We start from the raw sequence: 19,706 nt of genomic DNA, 5'->3' as shown, positions 1-19,706 counted from the left end.
TGTCAGAAGGAGATTTTAGTCCTTTTATTTAAAAGAGATGGAAGATATTAGTGTTTATCAAAAACATCGAGAGAGGTTTAAGTCTTATATCCTTTATTAAATTATATGTATATAGATATCATAAAATTTATTCCGGATTCCATGTGATCTGATCATGTAATTAATCATAATAATTTGGTTCCAACATAATTGGATTGGATGTTGGGTCAGGTTTCAAACTTGTGGGCTCCATTGACACCCCTAGATACAAACCTAAAAGATGTATTGAACTATTGATATATCACCATAATTTATGATGAAAAAACTCTGCTGCAAAATCTATACTGCATTCCATGTGAAAATGGGTAAATATCCTCAAGAAAGTTTTTTTTTTCATCCCTCTTTTGAACACAAACTTATCACTCGAATCTTGATTAAACAGATTTAGGCACATAGAGAGGAGGAACCTGAAGAATAAGAACTCTGTTGTATATCTTTCAGTGTTAAAGAATTTCAAAATTGCATGTTCAAGAAAGTAGCTTTATTCACACTTGCAAACGGAGAGACAACAATTGACAAATGAAACAAACCTAAAAGAGAAATGCAAAAAGAAAAAAAGAAAAAGAAACATGTCACTAAATGCAAGAAACTGTACACATTCTCTATTTTTCCCCTCTCTCTCTGCCAGTGTGGAAGAATAGGGTTATTTTTCCATGTCTTCTACATCTTTCTTTCCCTTTGGGGACCATCAGTGTAAAGACTACTAAATGTCATGAGGAAGAATAGCCACGCAATTCTTTTGTACCTCTGTTGCTGCCTTCCTCTTCAGAGCTGCATGATTTAAAAATATGAGGTGAGCTGACAGCCATCATTTTGCTGTGCAGTTTACTAAGTTCTGAATTACCTTCCATTTTCTTGGTCATTTTTTCCGTCAAAACTTGTATCTGTGGACACTTTTGACTCATCAGAATCACCGGGTTTATCCGTGAGCAGACTTGATAGACTTTTACAGAACTGTTGGTCAAGGTCAGGTTAATAATAGTTTACAAGGATTCACCTATCATATTGAGAAATCAGTTGCCTACCTCTTTATACCCTCTTAGCTCTCCTGCAGATTTTGATATTTCCACTACGCAATGTGTGGGAGTTACCTCAATCACCTGAGTTTTACCAAATTTAATTCGTGAGACTATAACATTGAATGCTGCTATTTATATGCTGCAGAGTATGAAATATTTACCTCTGCTGATAGGTTGAAATATGATCTACTACATCTGGTCATCTTCTGTTTCTGGTGAATTCTCACCTGGTAAGCTCAGAAGGACAGTAAGTAGTAAGCATGTGGGAAATTGGATTTTAGAAAAGAAGAATGTACAAACTTACTTTTGAATTATAAATCCTTTCTACTGAGAGGCTTGCATCCTTTGCAGCATACTTGATTTTTTCTATGGTCTCATGAATTGGATGTCTGGAACCAAGCCTTATTTTCTGTTTCTCTTCATCCTTGAAGTGGCAAAAGATGCAAAGATGCTTAGAAATTGAAGGGAAAAAGCATATGACAGATGGAAATTCAGCATGAGAATTTCAAATTTACCTGTTTTTCAAAGAGACCTGACAGATCAAGGTCATTAGACATTGCTATCAATTGGAATGCATTGATGAAACTAGGTGATTTTGGAATACCCATTTTATTGTCCTTTCCCTGCATCAAATTTCAGATTCCTTACAACAGTTTACTAGCATTCATCTTATGGCTAATTGAAAAGAGTAGTTTAAATAGACCCAGTCCCTTTACCTCTATATCACTGAATGCAGCATTGACATCCTCTAAACTAATGTCTTCATCACACACAATTCCTAAAGAAGGCTTGTAGTTGGTTTGGAACCACTCATCTTCAATAATCTCTGCTATTGTGATTCGCTATAGAGAGAAAAATGGGAAGTTATCTCAATGATTTTGTTAGTTGGAGTTCTTCAACTGAGCTTTTTGAGAGAGTTACCGTTTTGGCATTTGGATCAAGAATTCTGGAAATTAGATTCTTTTGCCTTTTTGTAAACCAGTCTGGGTACCTGCACTCTGCTTTAGATATCTTTGCAGAAAACTGGTATCAGAAAACTGAATGTTCATGTGGAACTAGAGCATCTGGTCTTTTTAACTACCATACCTTCCTATACAAGCTCATCAGGTTTCGATCAGCAAAGGGAAGATAGCCAGAAAGTAATTCGAAAAGAATTACTCCACATGACCAAACATCAGAGGTTGCTCCATCATAGTTTTTATTGGCAATTACCTGTTAAAATAACAAAGGTGAACCATGCCAGAGATTGGGAAATATTTCTGCTTTAATGGGGTTTCGCCTGATTTTCACAAACAATCCAAGTGACCCTGCTAATTTTGGACAATATGAAAAACTTTCTTACCTCAGGAGCTACATAGCATGGAGAACCACAAGCAGTAGATAGTAAATCTCCAGGCTGTTTCCATAACAATTTGATCAGACCTTCCATGTGTTTATTGAAATCTAAACAAAAAGTAATTTGAAGAATTGAAGTCAAAAGTGTACATGCCTTACGTAGTGCGCTGAGCCCAAAGTCTGAGATTTTCAAATTTCCTTTGGTATCTAGCAGCAAGTTTTCAGGCTGTTCAAGGGACACCAACAGAAGCAAAGTTAATTGTGGCAGTAAGCAATCAATTAGGAGATGAAAGGATGATGATTTTCTACCTTGAGATCTCTGTGATAAACGCCCCTGCAATGACAGTACTCAACAGCATCGATCAATTGCTGAAAGTATAGCCTTGCCTCTTGCTCACTCAATTTCTTAAGGTAAGACTGGCAGAAAAGAAAACTTCAGACAGACAATTTTCAAATGAAGCCAGCAAAGAGAGGGACCATTTCTGGCTAATTTTCTAGAGCTCAGAGAAAGATAAATATACCCACCAACTTGTCAGAGAGTTGACCCCCAGAAACATATTCCATTACAATGTAGATTTTTGTCTTGGTGGCGATGACCTGTATTTGCAGATCAACAAAGAAACCCAACTGGAGGGATGAGAACTTGATGCCCAAAATACAGAAACAAGGAATCCCATTAATCTCCAAGTTTGAGACTCTATAGACATACTTCGTGTATCCGGACAATATTGGGGTGATTCAGAAGCTTCATTGTACTTATCTCTCTCTTCACCTGAAGCCCAAAATTCAAAAACAATTAACTAATTGCCCTTAATCGGTGTCTTGTCATTGTATGGTGGGTACACCTCAACAGATTTCTTTTCTTTTTTTCTGTAAATGAAAATTCAAAGAAAAACAGAAGAAGACATGAAAGTCACCTGCTCCATTAGCTTGTTTTCCATCACCATCTGTTTATCAATGATCTTGATTGCAACATACTGGTCTGTGCTGGTGTTCAAGGCCAGCTTAACCTTGGCGAAGGTGCCCTCTCCGATGGTTCTGCTGAGTTGGTATTTCCCAATGCTTTTAGCAAAACCCATCAATTTCAGACACTTAGCTTTGATGCCTCTGAGTGGAAAAAGGGAAATATGATCCTTCCCTCTGCTTGCTCGTCTTCACCAATGACCAAATGAGGATTTAGTGGGTATGTCGGCAGTGGTAGTACTGTTTCCTTAGTTTGCTGAAGACATACACAAGAAATGATTTTGAAGCTCCCTTTTATTGCAGAGATATTCATCTGCTTCTCTCTGATCAGCCTCCTCCTCTTATTAGTCAGACGTTGCCCCCTCACCAGCCACCAATAATTATAAGGGTTCTAATGGTTTAAGCAGTATTTTCTTCTGGAGACGATTGAGCATGAGGTTAGGAAGGATTTACGCATGGGACTGGGAGGACAGGTAGTTGAGTTGAGAAGAGGGAACGTGTTGTTTTGAATGGAAGGTATTCCCAACCATCTCTCTCTCTAATGGCTCCTTTTATCTCCCAAGTTGTTGAAACCTTATTAAATTATTTTCGCTTAGCTTATTTGATGTAACGAATCCTTTATTTATTATTATTATTCTCTGATCTCTGCAATTATTTTGGCTTTGCGTTAAATGGAAAATTTTCCAAATGACAGAGACGGAGTGACGGTTTGGATCTTGGTGGAGCTGCATAGTGCGGACACAGGAAGGCGGGAGATCAGATCTGCTCCTCACATCTGGCGCCTCACACGCACATCCAATATTTCCCGCACTTATTAATTAGATGTTCTCCCGTGACGAAAGGCGCCCATTTGTGAGGAGCAGCTCCCGTGACGAAAGGCGGGACTTTGGGCCTTCGGGATTTGGCCTTGAGTAGCGGGGAAACAGAAAGGTGGGAATGCTTCAGCCCCACGTCGGGAACATCTCTCGAATGTCATCATTGGTAAGAGGGTTCTGTTCTGTGAATAGCACACATCCCAAGAGGCCTTGACAGAGCCTGTTGGCTCATTCGTACATATATTGAGAACATCTCCCAAGTAGTGTGAGATGTTTTAGAAATGCTAGCTGGTAAGATGCAAGAAACCATTTAGGGCTTTTTCACTTGTTCACTGAACATAGATGTGGTTATAAGACATATTCGACCAGTGAGGCGAATCTAAACATAGATATGGTTATAAGACATATTCGACCAGTGAGGCCAATCTAAACATCTCAAATCGGGTATTAGAATTTCATTTATTCATTTCTTTTTGTTTTTTTTTGTTCGTTTTTTTTTTTTTTCTATTCATTGATTCTTATTGTCATTCTTGACAATATTTTCGGACTCCAAGCCACATAGAAGCATCATTGTCGAATACATGATCTTCTCCTGAACTAATAGGAGCAATGGGAGCTGGACAGAAAATCTGATAACTGACCACTTCAGCTACGGGTTGGGAATTTTTGCATATACAACTAAGTGCTCTATCTTCATTCATTTATTTATTTTTTCAAACTTGAATGACAGTCTCGTAAAATACAACTGATGCAGCACGATCCAGGCACTCCTAACTGGTTGCTGACTGGCTCATTGTTGGCAACAAACAGAACCTGAGAATATGAAAAGGAAGGATTCCCGGGAATTTGTCTGGCGGGAATACTCTGAAGCTTAAGTTAGAACGCTGGGGAGGAAGGAAAAAGTATAAAAAGCTAAGAGCATAGGTCGTGCTAGATCACTATGCTCGCAAGGTTAACTCGTGACTAAGTAAGATAATCCAAGTTCAGAATGAGTGAATGTGTCTCTCCCCTTCGCCTAAAAGGCTTTTATAGGGGTGTTCTTGTCAAATCAGGCGTAACCGCCACTAGGCTCCGTTGCAGCCGTTACCTACCAGGTCTGCACAGGTGATCGTTACAATGTACTACCCGCTTGGCTAAGTGACACGTCTTCGAAGGGACAAGCACGCCACCATCTGTCGAGAGATGTGGGGCAAACTGTCAAACGGGCAGGGACTACGTCGTCAGTCGAGAGACATGGCGCAGTTTGATGAGTACGGTCCTCTCAAATAGAAGCTTCTTGAGGACGTAGCATTGCTTAGCCGCGAGCTACCCTGTTGCTCAACGAGCTACTTTGTAGCAAGCTCTCAGAAGTACTTCGGGTGACCCTTATCAAGGTTGGTCTTTGGGCAGTTCTTCTGCCCAGGTGCTGGAGCGAGTTGGTTTCCCTAGCTCGTGAGCTAAAATAGTCTTGGTGTATTCCCTTCTCAGCAACTCGGGGGACCTAGAGATTGTGTTGTAGCGAGCACCCCCTATAGAGAACTATGATGTAGCGAGTTGTTCTATAGACTCGTTACTTGGTCGCAGTCAAGCCATGCTACTAAGTTGTTGCTCATGCTGAGTCAGGTCCACATGCCATCATCTCAGCAGGTCGGGTCAAATCATCATTCATCAATTGCCCCCCACTCCTCGAGCTAAGAGTGTTGCCTTAGCGCGAGGATTTCATGAAGTGTGACAGATTGATTTGACCGAAATTCAAACTTGATTGATTGCTCATATTAAATGCGTGCGCGGGAATCTGGGGATTTTCTGACTTTTCGAATACCGAAAATGTGCTGAAGCGGCCCTGAACTCCGGATGTCGTGCAGCCATCATTACCTCAATCATGGGATACGTGTAGCCAGTCACATTTTGGTTTCGGAAGGCGTGCGGTTAGCTTGACTGCAAACCATCAGATCTGCCTCGATCTGGGCCATTGATTTGGGGGCACAGTGACTATAAATAGGAGGACCCCTTAGGCCTCATTTCCTTTCATGCCATCTTGCTACCTTCGGATTCTGAGGTCACGCATCCATCTAGTCTACCCGAGTTCCTCAGTTTACTTTGTTTCGTCTTTTCGGGTGAGTCCCAATCACTGTCAATCGTGTCTGGGTACCCATACCATACCTACTACTAGGGCGGTAACCAGGACGACGGTGCTCCCTTGAGCTCAGAGGGAGCTTGGGAGCAGGCCTCGGAGGCTCGGGAGACCTATGGTGTTGTAGCATCTACTTCCCGGGGAAGGGAGCCCGACACTTTCGGCCCTTCCTCCATGATGGCGGAGAGGCTCAGGTCTCTAATCCGCTATTTTCACCTTCCTGGGGACCTGGTCTACAGCCTCCCCACTGGCAACTTCCCTTGGGAGCATGGTCCCAATGATATAGTTATCTTCTAGGAACAGCTCGAGGTTGGCCTGCGTCTCCCTCTACACCCCTTAATAGTGGAGGTGCTAAACCATTTTAATGTCACCATCGATCAACTTCATCCCAACGCTATTCGGAATATGGTTGGGACTATATCTTTGTGTTATGAGTATTGTCTTCCCTTGAACCTTGATATTTTTGCCTCTATTCTTTGTATAAAAAATGCCACTCCCGGGATTCCACTAGAGAGGCATTTTTACTACATCTCTCCCCGTCGCGGCTATAAGCTCTTGTACGAGTTACCCAATAAGATTCCCGCCTGGAAGCGGGATTATTTTGTGGTCCATAACCCCATGGGGTGGCCCTTCCCAACTTCTTGGAGGGGGGCCATCCAGGACCCCGGGGCCGAGCTGGACCCCGAAACTCAGAAAATGATGCTGTCTTGGGCATTGTTAGGCTTCCTCTGTTTGGACTACTTGACCGAGGAGAAGCTTGTGCAGGCCGGCCTGAGTCCGAGTAGGTTGTCTTTTTAGGTCGCATAGTGCCTTGTAGTAATATTGTGTATATACATATACTTTGTTCTTTTACCGAATTGATATCTTGTGGTTTCTTTTTCGGCAGCCATCATGTCTGGTGTTGACTCACGTCGCCTTCTCTCGAGCAACCAGAAGCGCAAAGCGAAGAGGTCACACCCCAACTGGACCCCTACCTCTGGGGGTATCAAGTTCGGGTTTGCTGAGCTAGACTTCACCTCTCCACCGCCCGAAGTTCTGCCGCCTCCATCTGAAGGAGGTGCTGGCGGGGCCAGCCACGAGGAGGGTGAGCTCCCGTAGCAAGGTGTGATTCGTCCTGGTCCTTCTCAGTTGTTTCCCTACCCGCGGTTCCCAGTGGGGAATTGGGAGGGTGTGAATGATTTCGTTGTTGCTCGACGGAGGAGCCGAAGGGCGATCTGCAACGAGGAGGTCGCTGAGTCGAGGGCGATGGAGCCTAGGGATCTTGCCGTGCTCGCTGCATCTCACTGTATGGTTGTAAGTGGTCCTTCTCTTCTTCTCGTCTTTCGCTTCCTTTTGCCATCTTCTGACTCCAGTCTCTTATTGGCAGGTGAACACCGCCATCAACACCATGGCCCTCTAGACGCACGTCCACTCCGGCGATACTCACAACTAGAAGGTCATTGTTCAGAAGCTCCAGGGTGAGCTCAACCGGACTCGGGGCGAGCTCCTTCACACCCGCAAGGGGAGCGAGTCCCAAGAGCTGCTCGTCCGAGACCAGGAGGTGTAGATCGCCAGGATTTCTAAAGAGAGTGCGTGCTATAGGGAGGAGTCGTCGAGGGTGGCAGCGGAGAGGAAGCTCCTTCACCAACAGGTTCGGGACTTGGAGTCCACTCTTCTGAACCGAACTCGGAACTTCGACAACATGGTGGAGGCCGAGCAGGATAGAGCGGACTGGGACTTCCAGGATTCCTAGGAGTATCATGACCTCCAGTTGGAGTATGGCTAGAGCTCGTACCGCTCCAGATTCAAGCTCTATCGTTGGTTTGTCCGAATGAAATTTTTCGGGCTCAACCTTGATGGCATCACCATGAAGGGCCTGTCTCCCGAGACGACAGACCAGGCGGAGAAGGAAGAGCCTGACTCCCCGGAGGATGAGGATGAGGTGGAGGAAGTGGACCCCTAAGGTTGGCGGCGTTGGTTTTCTGCTCTAATTTCTAGCGGCTCCTGGGTGCCATAAACCCGGTCTTGAAAAGATCTTGTTGGGCGGTTGTGCCCTTCTATCAAACTTTCTCGAGCAGGGCAGTTGTGCCCTTCTGTCTAATTTCTAGTAATGAAATTTCTTCTTTGTTCAAAATATGGCGTGCTCCCATTATTTTTGCCAAAGGGACCTCAACACCCGAGCTATTAGCACTACATACTCGAAGTAGGACTTTTCGGTAGTCGTTATCCCGAGCTGTCCCTTACCGTTTAAGGCACCTCTATGGTATACCGTGAAGCGATTACCATGTAAGCCCGAACTATACACTTGTTGGTGATTCCTTAATCCAACCAACATACTGAGACGAGCTATGCTTCGTGGGGTTTAAACCCGAGTTGCTTACGCCTCTGATATTTCATACTTGGCCTTCACCACTGAAGTGGCTAAGTCTTTCTTGATCTCGAGACCTTAGTTAGCTCAATTTTTTTTTAGCCCTTAGGCTGAGGGAGTGACTTATAGTCTGCCCTTGAAGTTTGACCATGCCATGGAGGCGACTAGGTCTTACTGCACCAAGATCGTGTTAGCTCGGAATTCTGGCCCTTAGGCTCTAGGAGTGACTTGTGGTCTACTCAGTAGCTACGAGTAATGTTGCCTTAAGTTGACAATGTTCCATGCCCGATGTACTTGTTTCCCTTCAAGGGTTTTGAGCTCGTATATTCCTTCCCCGAGAATTCATTTCACCCGGTAAGGTCCTTCCCAATTTGGTCTAAGCTTACCAACGCCGAGCTCAGGTACCATAACTTTTCAAAGGACCAGGTCGCCAATGCGGAGGTTCCGCTTCTTGACCCTGACGTTATAGTACCGAGTTACTCTTTATTGATAAGCTACGGTCTTGATATATGTAACGTCCCTTACTTCGTCGAGTAGGTCGAGGTTGGTACATAGTTCGTCTTCATTCGCCTTGTCGTTGTATGCTTCCAATCGTAGTGAGGGAACCTCAATCTTGGCTGGAATGACTGCTTCGGTGCCGTAGGTGAGGTTGAAGGGAGTTTCTCCTCTAGCGGTCTTCTCTGTGGTTTGGTAAGCCCATAGGACATTGGGTAGTTCGTCTATCCATAGTCCTTTGGCTCGATCTAGGCGCGCTTTGAGTCCATAAAGAATAGCCATGTTCGTAACCTCTGCTTGACCGTTTTCCTGAGAATGTGCAACTGAAGTGAAGTTCTGTTGGATCTCCATGTCTTGGCACCAATTTAAGAAAAATTAACACCCGAGGTAACCCAAAGTGGCATACTATGTTCTTCCAAAAGAAGTTCTGGATGTTAAGGTTGTGATCGTTACAAGAGGTTTGGCTTCTACCCACTTGGTGAAATAATCAATTGCGACTACTAGAAACTTCCTTTGGCCAGTTGCTGGTGGAAACGGTCCAAGTATATCGATGCCCCGTTGCGCGAAAGGCCACGGGCTAGTGAGATACTTGAATTGGTAGTGGGCTGATGGTGGATGTTGGCATGTCTCTAGCACTTGTCACACTTTCTGACGAACTCAATAGCATCTACTTTCATTGTTGGCTAGTATTATCCCTGCCGCAGTACTTTTTGGGCGAGGGCTCTGCCCCCCAAGTGTCCGCCACACAGGCCCTCATGAGTATTGCAGAGTACGAGCACGGCTTCGGAGGGTCGCAAGTAGCGCAGGTAGGGGAGCGTGTAGGATCTTCGGTACAGCTGTTCGTCTATCATGACGTATTTGGCCGCCTGACGCTCTACACTTCTGGCAGCGTTGCGATCTGCAGGGAGGGTCCCATGTAGCAGGAAGCTCGCGAGTGGGTCAATCCAGCTCGGCTCTGCTTGAACAACAGGAGCGACCTCCTCTGCCCCACGAGAATGCTAGGCCGAGGCAAGTTCTCTGTGTACACAATTGTCATGGTGTTACCACTGATGCTGGCTAACCGGGATAGGGCGTCGACCTCAGCGTTCTTGGACCTCGGGACTTGCCTAATGAAATGTGACTGGAAGTTGGGCAGAGCCTCTCTCACTTTGGCCATGTAGGCAATCATAGTCGATTCATGAGCTCGTATTCTCTTCTTACCTAATTGGCCACAAGCTGGGAATCGCTGCAGATGATAATGTGCTTGGCCTTCATTTCTTTGGCTAGATCTAGCCCAACTATCAATGCTTCATACTCTGCTTCATTGTTAGATGTTGTTAACTCGAAGCACAGTGCGTACTCCAATTTTGTGTCACTTGGGCCGTGCAAGACTATCTCAGCTCCGCTGCCTTGCTGGTTCGAGGAGCCATCTACATGAAGGATCCAAGGCTCCTCATCCCAGTTCGTGCTTGGCCTATTTAGGAGAGATGCTGCATTGGCTGCAACCTCACGGTGCTCGGACTCAACCGGCCTGGGAGCTCTGGGCTTGCCCGAACTGGGGGCCTCGTGCTCAATCGGCTTGGGGACTTCGGAGCTAAAAGTGCATTTTGCAACGAAATCTGCTAAGGCTTGGGCTTTAATAGCAGTTTGCAGCTTATATTGGAGATCGTACTCGCTGAGCTCAACGGACCACTTCGTCAGTCGTCCGGAGACCTCGGGCTTGAGTAAGACTTGCATCAAAGGTTTGTTGGTGAGGACAATAACAGTGTGAGCTTGGAAGTACGAGCGGAGCTTTCGGGCTGCGATAACCACTGCTTAGGCCAGTTTTTCTATCTCCAAGTATCTTGCCTCTACTCCCTGTAGCACTTTACTAACATAGTAGATAGGTCGCTGGACCCGATCTACTTCTTTTATTAGTACTGAGCTAACTACTTTGTCACTTGCTGAGAGGTACAGCTCTAAAACATTGCCCTCCTCGGGCCAGGTTAAGACTGGTATACTAGCGAGGTACTTTTTGAGCTCGTCAAATGCGAGTTGACAGTCTTGGGTCCACTCGAACCCTTTGCTTTTAATTGCTTTAAAGAAAGGTAGGCAGTGATCTGCCGACTTGGACACAAAGCAACTCAGGGTGGCTATTCGGCCATTTAGCCTTTGAACCTCTTTCATTTTCTAGGGTGGTCGCATGTCTAAGATGGCCTTTACTTTGTCCGGGTTGGCCTCAATGTCACGCCGGTTCACAATGTACCCCAGGAATTTACCCGAGGAGACCCCAAAGACGCACTTATTCGGGTTCAACTTCATATTGAATTTATGCAGAATTTCAAAAACTAAGTTCAAGTCTTGTGTTAAGTCGCAAGGAAGTTGGGTTTTGACGACCATGTCGCCTACATAACATTCCACCTTTTGGCCAATCAATGGCTCAAACAGTTTATTTACAAGTCTTTGGAAGGTTGCCCCGACATTTTTTAATCCGAAGGGCATGACCTTGTAATAGTACAGGCCGAGCTCGGTTATGAAGGTAGTTTTTTCTTCATCGGTTGGGTCTATCATAATCTAGTTGTAGCCCAAGTAGGCGTCTAGAAAGCTTAGCAACTCATGCCCCAAGGTTGCGTCCACTAGACAGTCAATCCTGGGGAGTGGGAAGCAGTCCTTTGGGTAAGCTCGGTTCAAGTTGGTGTAGTCAATGCACATGTGCCATTTACCGTTAGCCTTTTTCACCAGAACGGGGTTGGCCACCCAGCTCAGGTAATGGACTTCCCTGATAAAATTGGCTACAAGGAGCTTCCTGACCTCCTCGTCGACTGCCTTCCACCACTCTTGGGCTAGGTTGTGTTTCTTCTATCTAATGGGCCTAACTACAGGATCAATATTAAGCTTATGATTTATGACGTTGGGGTCTATGCCGGGTATTTCTGTCGTGGACCAAGCAAAAACATCTAAATTCTTAAGTAGAAAGCATACCGGTTTGTTCCACAGGTACTATCACCCTTCCTAGGGCCCGAACTTCCTCTCCACTGAAGCCCACAAGGGGAGTGTTCGCGGGCTTTAGGTCGCTCTCCCAAAGCTGGAGTTTTTCGAAGGCCGCTTTGAAGAGAATGTCTGCCGAGCTGCCTGAATCGACAAGGACTCGCTTGACTTCGAAGTTATTGATCTTCACCTTTATGATGAGCGCATCATCATGGGGGTAGTGGACACCGCGTGCATCATCCTCTGTGAAGAAGATGGGGTCTTCTGTCCTTGGCCACTTCGGAGGGTTCTGCCCTTCCCTGCCAGTCTTGTGAGCTGACGCATGAGCTGTTGCTGAGGTGTAGCCCACCACGATCGAGCCTCTGACTATAACATGGATGATCCCCCGAACTGGTCTCTCTTCAGGGGGCTGCTTCTGCGGTTGCTCTACTTGCTTGCTGGACTCGGGGGCGTCTCTACCTTGCTCCCCTTGTCGACCTGCTTTATTATTATTACTATTACTTTGTACAAAATTTCATAAATATCCACGACGGATGGGTTCTTCTATCTCATCGCGGAGGTTTTTACAACTTTCGGTACTATGACCGTGATCTTTATGAAAACTACAATACAAATTTTTATTCCAGGTGCTAGGGTCGGCCTTCAGCCAAGGTGGCCACTTCACGTATGGAGCGTCCTTGATCTCCATGAGGATCTCAACCTATTTTGTGTTGAGGGGCGTGTAGTCCCTTTCTGCTGTTGGAGCTCGGGAGGGCTGGACTGGCCTTGCCCCCCGAACTATGTCCTTCTTCTTCCTGTCGTTGCCTTGAGATGGGGGCTTTGGCTCCCTCTTTCTTTTTTCTGGGGGCTGCTCGCCCTTCTGGTTGATCTCCTCCTCAGTTCCAATAAACCGATCCGCGAGCTTAAGGAACTCGGTTATGGTTTTGAGTTGGTTGACAACCACGTGCCACTTGAACTCCTTATGGGTGATACCTCACTTGGCTGTTGTTAGGCGAACTGCGAGATTCAGGTCGGGTATATGCAAACAAGCATCATTGAACCGTTTGATGTAGCTCTGGATGGACTCCCCTTCCTTTCGCACTATGCCGAGGAGGCTCTCCTGAGTCCACGGGCACCTCTTGCTGGTGACAAAGTGGGATGTGAAAACCTGCACGAACTACACCCAACTTCTTATCGACTCAGGTGTGAGGTATCGGTACCAGGTGCGGGCCACTCCTTTGAAGGTAGTGGAAAGGGCTATGCACATGCAGGATTCACTGGCTCGTGCTTGGTGCATCTCGGACTGGAAAATGTCCACATGGTCATTTGGATCGAAAGACCCATCATACTTGTCTAGAGGAGGGAGCTTGAAATCCCTTGGCATGGGGACAACAAGGAGTTCTGGAGATAGCGGGGAAGAAACCGAGAGGAGGGGGTAGTTTTCACTTCACCAGAGCATACCTCATCTTTTCCCTTAAGCTCGGGAGAGGCTCTAGAAGCAGTTTGGCGAGCTCGCCGGTGTCTTCGCTACTGCTTTGTTGGCTCAGCATTGGTGCTTGACACTTCGGTGTTGCCGAGCTCGATAGGCTCGGACCGCTGGTGACGATTACCGAAGGGCCCTGTCTATAGTCCGCTACCAGGACCTCAAGCGGATTGTCCGCGAGCGGGAGCTCGAACTGGGAAGGTTGTGGTGACATGAGCTTTGTTGGCTGAGAGGCCCCTGACCCGCCCATAGGCTGTGAGGCGGGGGTAGTCGGCCTCTCCTTGCTATGGGAAGAGGCTTGGCTCTTGGCTAGATCCTGGACCTAGGAGACTTCTCCTCGATGAGGCCACTCACTCCAGCAGGAGGGCTTGGTCTGCTTCGTGGCCAGGTGCCGAGGGGGAAGCGACAGTTGGGCCTGAGGTAGAGAGGGAAACTGCTGTTGGTACTGGTACTAGGAAACCTGGTGCAACAATTGTTGTTGGTAGAGTTGGAATTGTTGAAACTATTGCATTTGAGCCTACATGGTCTGCATGCATTGCACCAAGTCCTCCAGTTGGTATGGGTTGGCCGTTAGGGGCACAACTGAGGGTTTAACAAAGGTTTCTCCTACTGTAGAAGGGAACGAGCAACAGCGGGTGCCACTGTAAGAGGCACATTCAAACTGGGGACTCCGTCCATGGAGAGGGGGACGGAAAACTGTCCAATGCAGACAGTAGGCAGCTAGGGTTGCTCCCCATAAGCGTTCTGGCTGTTGCCACATCCGGCATTGCTGGAAGAAGCCATGAATGCTGAGTTCTTTGGAAGAGAAATTGCAAAAGCTTAGAGGAAGGCTTTTAGAAGCGTGTTCCCACAGACAATGCCAAATGATGCGGCACGATCCAGGCACTCCTAGCTGGCTACTGACTGACTCCTTGTTGGCAACAGACGGCACTTGAGAAGATGAAAAGGAAGGATTCCTAGGGATTTGCCCAACGGGAATACTCCGAAGCTTAAGTTAGAACGCTGGGGAGGAAGGAAAGAGTATAAAAATCTAAGAGTGTAGGTCGCGCTAGATAACTATCCTCGTGAGGTTAACTCATGAGTAACTAAGATAATCCAAGTTCAGAATGAGTGAACATATCTCTCCTCTTTGCTTAAAAGACTTTTATAGGGGCGTTCTTGTCAAATCAGGCATAACTGCCACTGGGCTTCTATCGCATCTGTTACCTGCCAGGTCTGCGCAGGTGATCGTTACAATGTAATACCCGCTTGGCTGAGTTACACGTCTTCGAAGGGACAAGCATGCCACCATCTGTCGAGAGACGTGGGGCAGACTGTCAAACGGGCAGGGACTGCACCATCAGTTGAGAGACGTGGCACAGTCTGACTAGTACGGTCCTATCAGATAGAAGCTTCCTGAGGACATAGTATTGCTTAGCCGCGAGCTACCTTGTTGCTCAGTGAGCTAATTTGTAGCAAGCTCTCAGGAGTACTTCGGGGTGACCCTTATCAAGGTTGGTCTTTGGGGCAGTTCTTCTGCCCAAGTGCTGGAGCGAGTTGGTTTCCCTAGCTCGCGAGCTGAAATAGTCTTGGAGTATTCCCTTCTCAGCAGCTCGGGGGACCTGGAGCTCGCGTTGTAGCGAGCTCCCCCTATAGAGAACTATGACGTAGCAAGCTGTTCTATAGACTCGTTACTTGGTTGCGGTCAAGATATAATGCTGAGCTATTGCTCGTGCTGAGTTAGGTCCACGTGTCATCATCTCAGCAGGTCGGGTCAAATCATCCTCCATCAATAGCCAACTGATATTGCACTTGCTTTTTTTATTTCTGGAATACTGTTGCATTTTTTTAATAATGTCTACTACTGCCTTATCCCAAGAACTCAGTAAAACTGAGAAACTGAATGGCAAAAAGTATGCTCTCTGGAAACATAGGATTAAGAAAATACTTGATGAGAAAATGTTGATTAGTGTTTTAGATAAATTTATTCCTATTAAGCCTATTGATGATGATTCATTAACCGTGATTCATTAAATGTTTGTTAAGATACTTAGTAAAGAAGGCCAAATAAACAACTCAAATTAAGTTTTGGTATGGTTTAGATTAACCAGATTTTTAAGCCTGAAGCTAGTTCTTTAAATGCTTAAGGTTTTGAAGTTGTTTTTGATACAATATACTAGGATTTGCTTCCCTGCATCTTCAAGCTGTAATTTAACGAACCAAAAGATGATTTACTTGTTCCATAGCATTTGAAGATAGCAGCCTACCTTTCTTTTTATTTGATAGTCCTAAATTTATGTGTTTTAGTTGGGACTTTGTGTTTAGGCATTGTGCAATTTAATAAGTCATCCATAAATCACTTTATATCGGTGGCTGCATCATACTACTACTAATACTTTCAACTTGAAAATTGTTTTATGCATAGAGATGTTGAGAGGAAACCCTCGAAGAGGGTTTGTTTTCTCTCTCCTCTCCTTTGGATCTTAAAGATGAGACACGATTCGGTGAGGCGCGACTATGCTTTAAGCACTATGCCAGTCGTAGCTGAGCTCTGATACCAATGTTGATCCAAATGCATGCAAAATCGAACGGCTGAGATTTTTGTCTGTCTTACCTGCATGCAAAGAAAATAATGGCAGGTTCACAATATAGGATCCGAGACACCAACCTCTCAAACAATGTGTAAGAGAGAATAGCTTAATTTGATTAGAGCTACGGTTGAGAAGATAATTTTCCTTTCTCAGTAAAGAGCCTATCTCATTCTGTTGTTGAAGCACTTGGGAGAGATCCCTTATATGGTTGCTTCTCCAACGTTAAGTTCCTTGACATTAGGAACAAACTATTAGCAGTATAACCAATTGAGGTAAATGTTCCTTAACATTAGAATCCATGCTCCATCAGATTTGAGACAAGTGTCTCATATTGACCAAGGATATAACCACTTGGTTATCCAGTTTACATTGGGTCAAATGGATATCCGTTGACCCAATAAGAGCTGGAATATGAATCCAAATAATCCAACAATATTGGTATCTCTATGCATAAAACATTTTCAAGTAAACAGTCAAAAAAATTTCTTTTTATAGAAAATAAATAAATAGATAATAATTTGAGAAAAACAAGTGAACGATTGTGTGAAAGTGTTGCATAGAGATAACCAAAAAATAATCATCTTCCATCAACATGTGGCTTGTCACATGGCCGTTGGATGTTTCAACACGTTGAGGATCAAAATGAGGGCCTATGGCCACGCTACCAACAGGTTTGATATAGATTTATGAGACCCACATGATTCAGTTAATGACAATGACTAGGAATGACAAGGATAATAGTGGTATTGTGAAATTGGAAAAAAATTTGGAATTTTTCATCTCATACACCGTGGATCAATCTTGTGGTGAGATGCGCGTAGATTTTATTGGAATATATATATATGTTGGAACAGATTTTTGTTGGGAAGAGATTCCAACTCACAAATTGCTCACTACTAGTGGCATCAAGTATTTCTTGTTAGAAATTGCAAATCTGGATCCCCTCTCAAGGCCCAACAAAAAAAGAGGAATCCGATCAAAAGCCATTTTAAGAAATCTCATACATGGTAGATCCCATTCTTATGGTGAAATGTGGAGACATGGATCGTGTTGGAATGATACTCCTAATACGGGGCATCATCCTTGTAGAGAACACTAATGTGGACCCCACTAAGGTGGTTCCCACAGTTCGCATGTCAGCAATAAGTTATGATTATGACTAGTCTTTTATGATTTCATCTTTATCTTATCTTGCCATATAAGCAATTAATTCCTTTTATAAGAGTGGGGCGACTGTTTCAAAACAACCAACTCTCTCTTTTCTCAAAATCTCTCTCAAGCTCTCTCTCTTTCTTCTCCCGCTTCTTTTCTTATTCTTTTTCTTCTTCTCTTTTAAGTGTATGTTCAATCTTGAATGGCAACTTGGTATCAGAGCATTCTATCTAGGTTTTCTCATGTGGATTTAATTCAGCCGACCACATGAGAATTATTTAGGACTGAAAGATTTATTTCATTCGACTGATTCTTAGATATTACAAGAAGTCTTCAGCAACTGTCCAAGGATTGGAAAGTGTTCCTTGTAATTAGGAAGAATCAGAGAAGAATTAGTGATCAAGGGTAGGTCTTGATCAAGATTGGAGGTGCCAATCAGATTTTTTGGTTCTCTCATCAAGATTGAAGTTGGCGATCAAGAAGATTTTCTCAAAGATCAGTTCTATTTTCAGAAGTTTTTGGGGTTGATCAGGATCAAGATCAGTTTTGAGCAAAACTGAAGTTAACGGTTAGAATTTCAGGAAGATCTTTGAATCAAGATCAGTTTTTTCAGAAACTCCTGGGTAAGGTTTTATTCCTTCTTGAGGTCAGCAGCAAGGATAGATTAATTTGTGAGGTACGACTATATATAATTTTTTTTTCTTTACTCTTCTAGGCTTTTAAGAGAAAACCCTGAAATCTAGGACTATTATTATGTCTAGATAAGAGATTAGACTAGTTTTTTTCTTAAGTTTGGCTATGTTTCAATAGAAGTGGGTGCAAAACTCTTAAATAGAGATCAAAGAATAGAAATCTAATACCAACCAACTACTATTAGTTCTCAAATTCAGTAGGCTGATTGATATAGTAATGTAGTGAGTTGGAAAGTTTTTTCTTACTGAATTTGATTTCTGTTTCTAGACCTATTGTCGTTAGTTTTCAGACCCAGTAGGCTGATTGTTACAGTAAATAGAAGGTGTTTTTTGCTTAACCCCTAACCAAAAATGGAGTTCAAGAGCCAAGGGGAGGGTGTTTCTGGAACTGGCTCAGGTAATATGACTGAGAACACTTTCCAAATTACAACTGTTAAGTTTGATGGGTTGAACTACTTAGAATGGGTTCAATCAGCCATGACGGCCATTGGGAGAAGAGGAAAACTAAACTATTTGTTGGGGGATATGAAGGAACCAACTAAGGAGGATCCTACTTATGCGAAGTGGATTCAGGAGAATTATTTGGAGATGACATGGTTGTGCAATTCTATGCAGCCACACATAAGCCGAAACTACTTATGGGCAAAAACAACTAAGAAAACATGAGATGTTGTGAAAGAAACCTACTCTCATCCCCCCTCAATGTTGTTAGGGCTTATGAGCTAAAATGTGAGACTAAAAATCTCAAGCAATGTGAGAAACAAGCTTCTGTTTATTTTTCAATCTTGAAATCCCTGTGGCATGAAATTGACCACCTTGAATCAATTGAATGGGATAGACTTACAGAAAGTAGATTGGAACTAATAGAGTGTTTGAGTTCCTGGTTGGTCTAAATTCAGAATATGATATTGTAAGACAACAATTGTTGACAAGAGACAATGTAACTTTGTCCCAGGCCTATTTCTTAATACACAATGAAGAGACTAGGAGAAAATTTATGCTACAACAACATCCTTTTGAATCAGCTCTGGCAGCAGTTAAAACCAAATCTGGGGGTGATAAGGAAAGAGACATGAATAAAGAAGCTAATAAGGACCTAGTATGTGAGCATTGCAAGAAAACTAAACATATTAAAGATACCTGTTGAAAGTTGCATCCACATCTAGTTCCAGTAAAACTTAGAAACAAAAAGGGGGATGCAAATATGGTTGTTAACACTAATAATTAACCTCATATAGCACAAAAGGCACTCCTCTAAACACCATAGTTGTTGTCCGAGCTGCTCTAATTCAGCTAGAAAAGAAGTTGGTAATTCAGCTCCACCTCCTCAAACACCATCAGCACCCCTTACCTCAACTTTTTCTCATTCAGGTAACCGGGCCTCAGCTCACCATGCCTCAGCTACAGGTAATACAGAACATTCATGGATAATATATTCAGGAGTATCTGACCATTTGACTGGCTTGTCGTCAATGTTTGCTGCCTATCACTTATCTTCTGGTAGAGACAAAGTATACATTGTTGATGGCTCCCTCGTTCCTATTTCTGGCAAGGGAGACATAAAGCTGTCTAATGCCATTTACTTACCTTCAATTTTTCATGTTCCTAAGCTTAGTACTAACTTGCTTTCAGTTGGTAGCATTACAAAAAATACCAAAATTGTTAAGTAACCTTTTTCCTAGATCGATGTGTTTTTCAGGATCTGGAGACAAGGAAGGTGATTGGGACTGGCCGTGAGGTCTTGTGTTTCTCACTAGA

The 19,706-nt window shown here is 44.1% G+C and overlaps 1 protein-coding gene across 1 annotated transcript; it reads right to left on the bottom strand.

The window, feature by feature from the left end:
* Positions 1-498: 498 nt before the first annotated feature.
* LOC148843733 (CBL-interacting serine/threonine-protein kinase 21-like) lies at positions 499-4,422 on the bottom strand. The gene is made up of 15 exons (XM_088958409.1): positions 3,311-4,422; positions 3,103-3,165; positions 2,919-2,990; positions 2,703-2,810; positions 2,548-2,619; positions 2,401-2,454; positions 2,145-2,270; positions 1,980-2,069; positions 1,775-1,900; positions 1,574-1,681; positions 1,363-1,482; positions 1,220-1,285; positions 1,065-1,139; positions 884-993; positions 499-810 (listed from the first exon to the last, which is right to left on the bottom strand). The coding sequence occupies exons 1-15, from the start codon at positions 3,470-3,472 to the stop codon at positions 750-752; spliced, it is 1,413 nt and encodes a 470-aa protein (XP_088814535.1). The 5' UTR covers positions 3,473-4,422; the 3' UTR covers positions 499-749.
* Positions 4,423-19,706: the final 15,284 nt, after the last annotated feature.

The sequence above is a fragment of the Nelumbo lutea genome, chromosome 8 (genome assembly GCF_056320005.1).
Source record: "Nelumbo lutea isolate HS-2025 chromosome 8, American lotus-T2T, whole genome shotgun sequence".
NCBI lineage: Eukaryota > Viridiplantae > Streptophyta > Magnoliopsida > Proteales > Nelumbonaceae > Nelumbo > Nelumbo lutea.
The sequence above is the reverse complement of the archived record's forward strand: the minus strand, read 5'-3'. Positions and strand labels throughout refer to the sequence as shown.

What these genes read in the sequence shown, in the direction of transcription:
- LOC148843733 (XM_088958409.1), bottom strand. Translation starts at nt 3,472, where the DNA reads ATGGGTTTTGCTAAAAGCATTGGGAAATACCAACTCAGCAGAACCATC. An exon ending in AAAGGATTTATAATTCAAAA is followed by an intron (nt 1,286 to 1,362) that starts GTAAGTTTGTAC and finishes TGAGCTTACCAG; the next exon opens with GTGAGAATTCACCAGAAACA. An exon ending in ATTTCAACCTATCAGCAGAG is followed by an intron (nt 1,140 to 1,219) that starts GTAAATATTTCA and finishes GGTAAAACTCAG; the next exon opens with GTGATTGAGGTAACTCCCAC.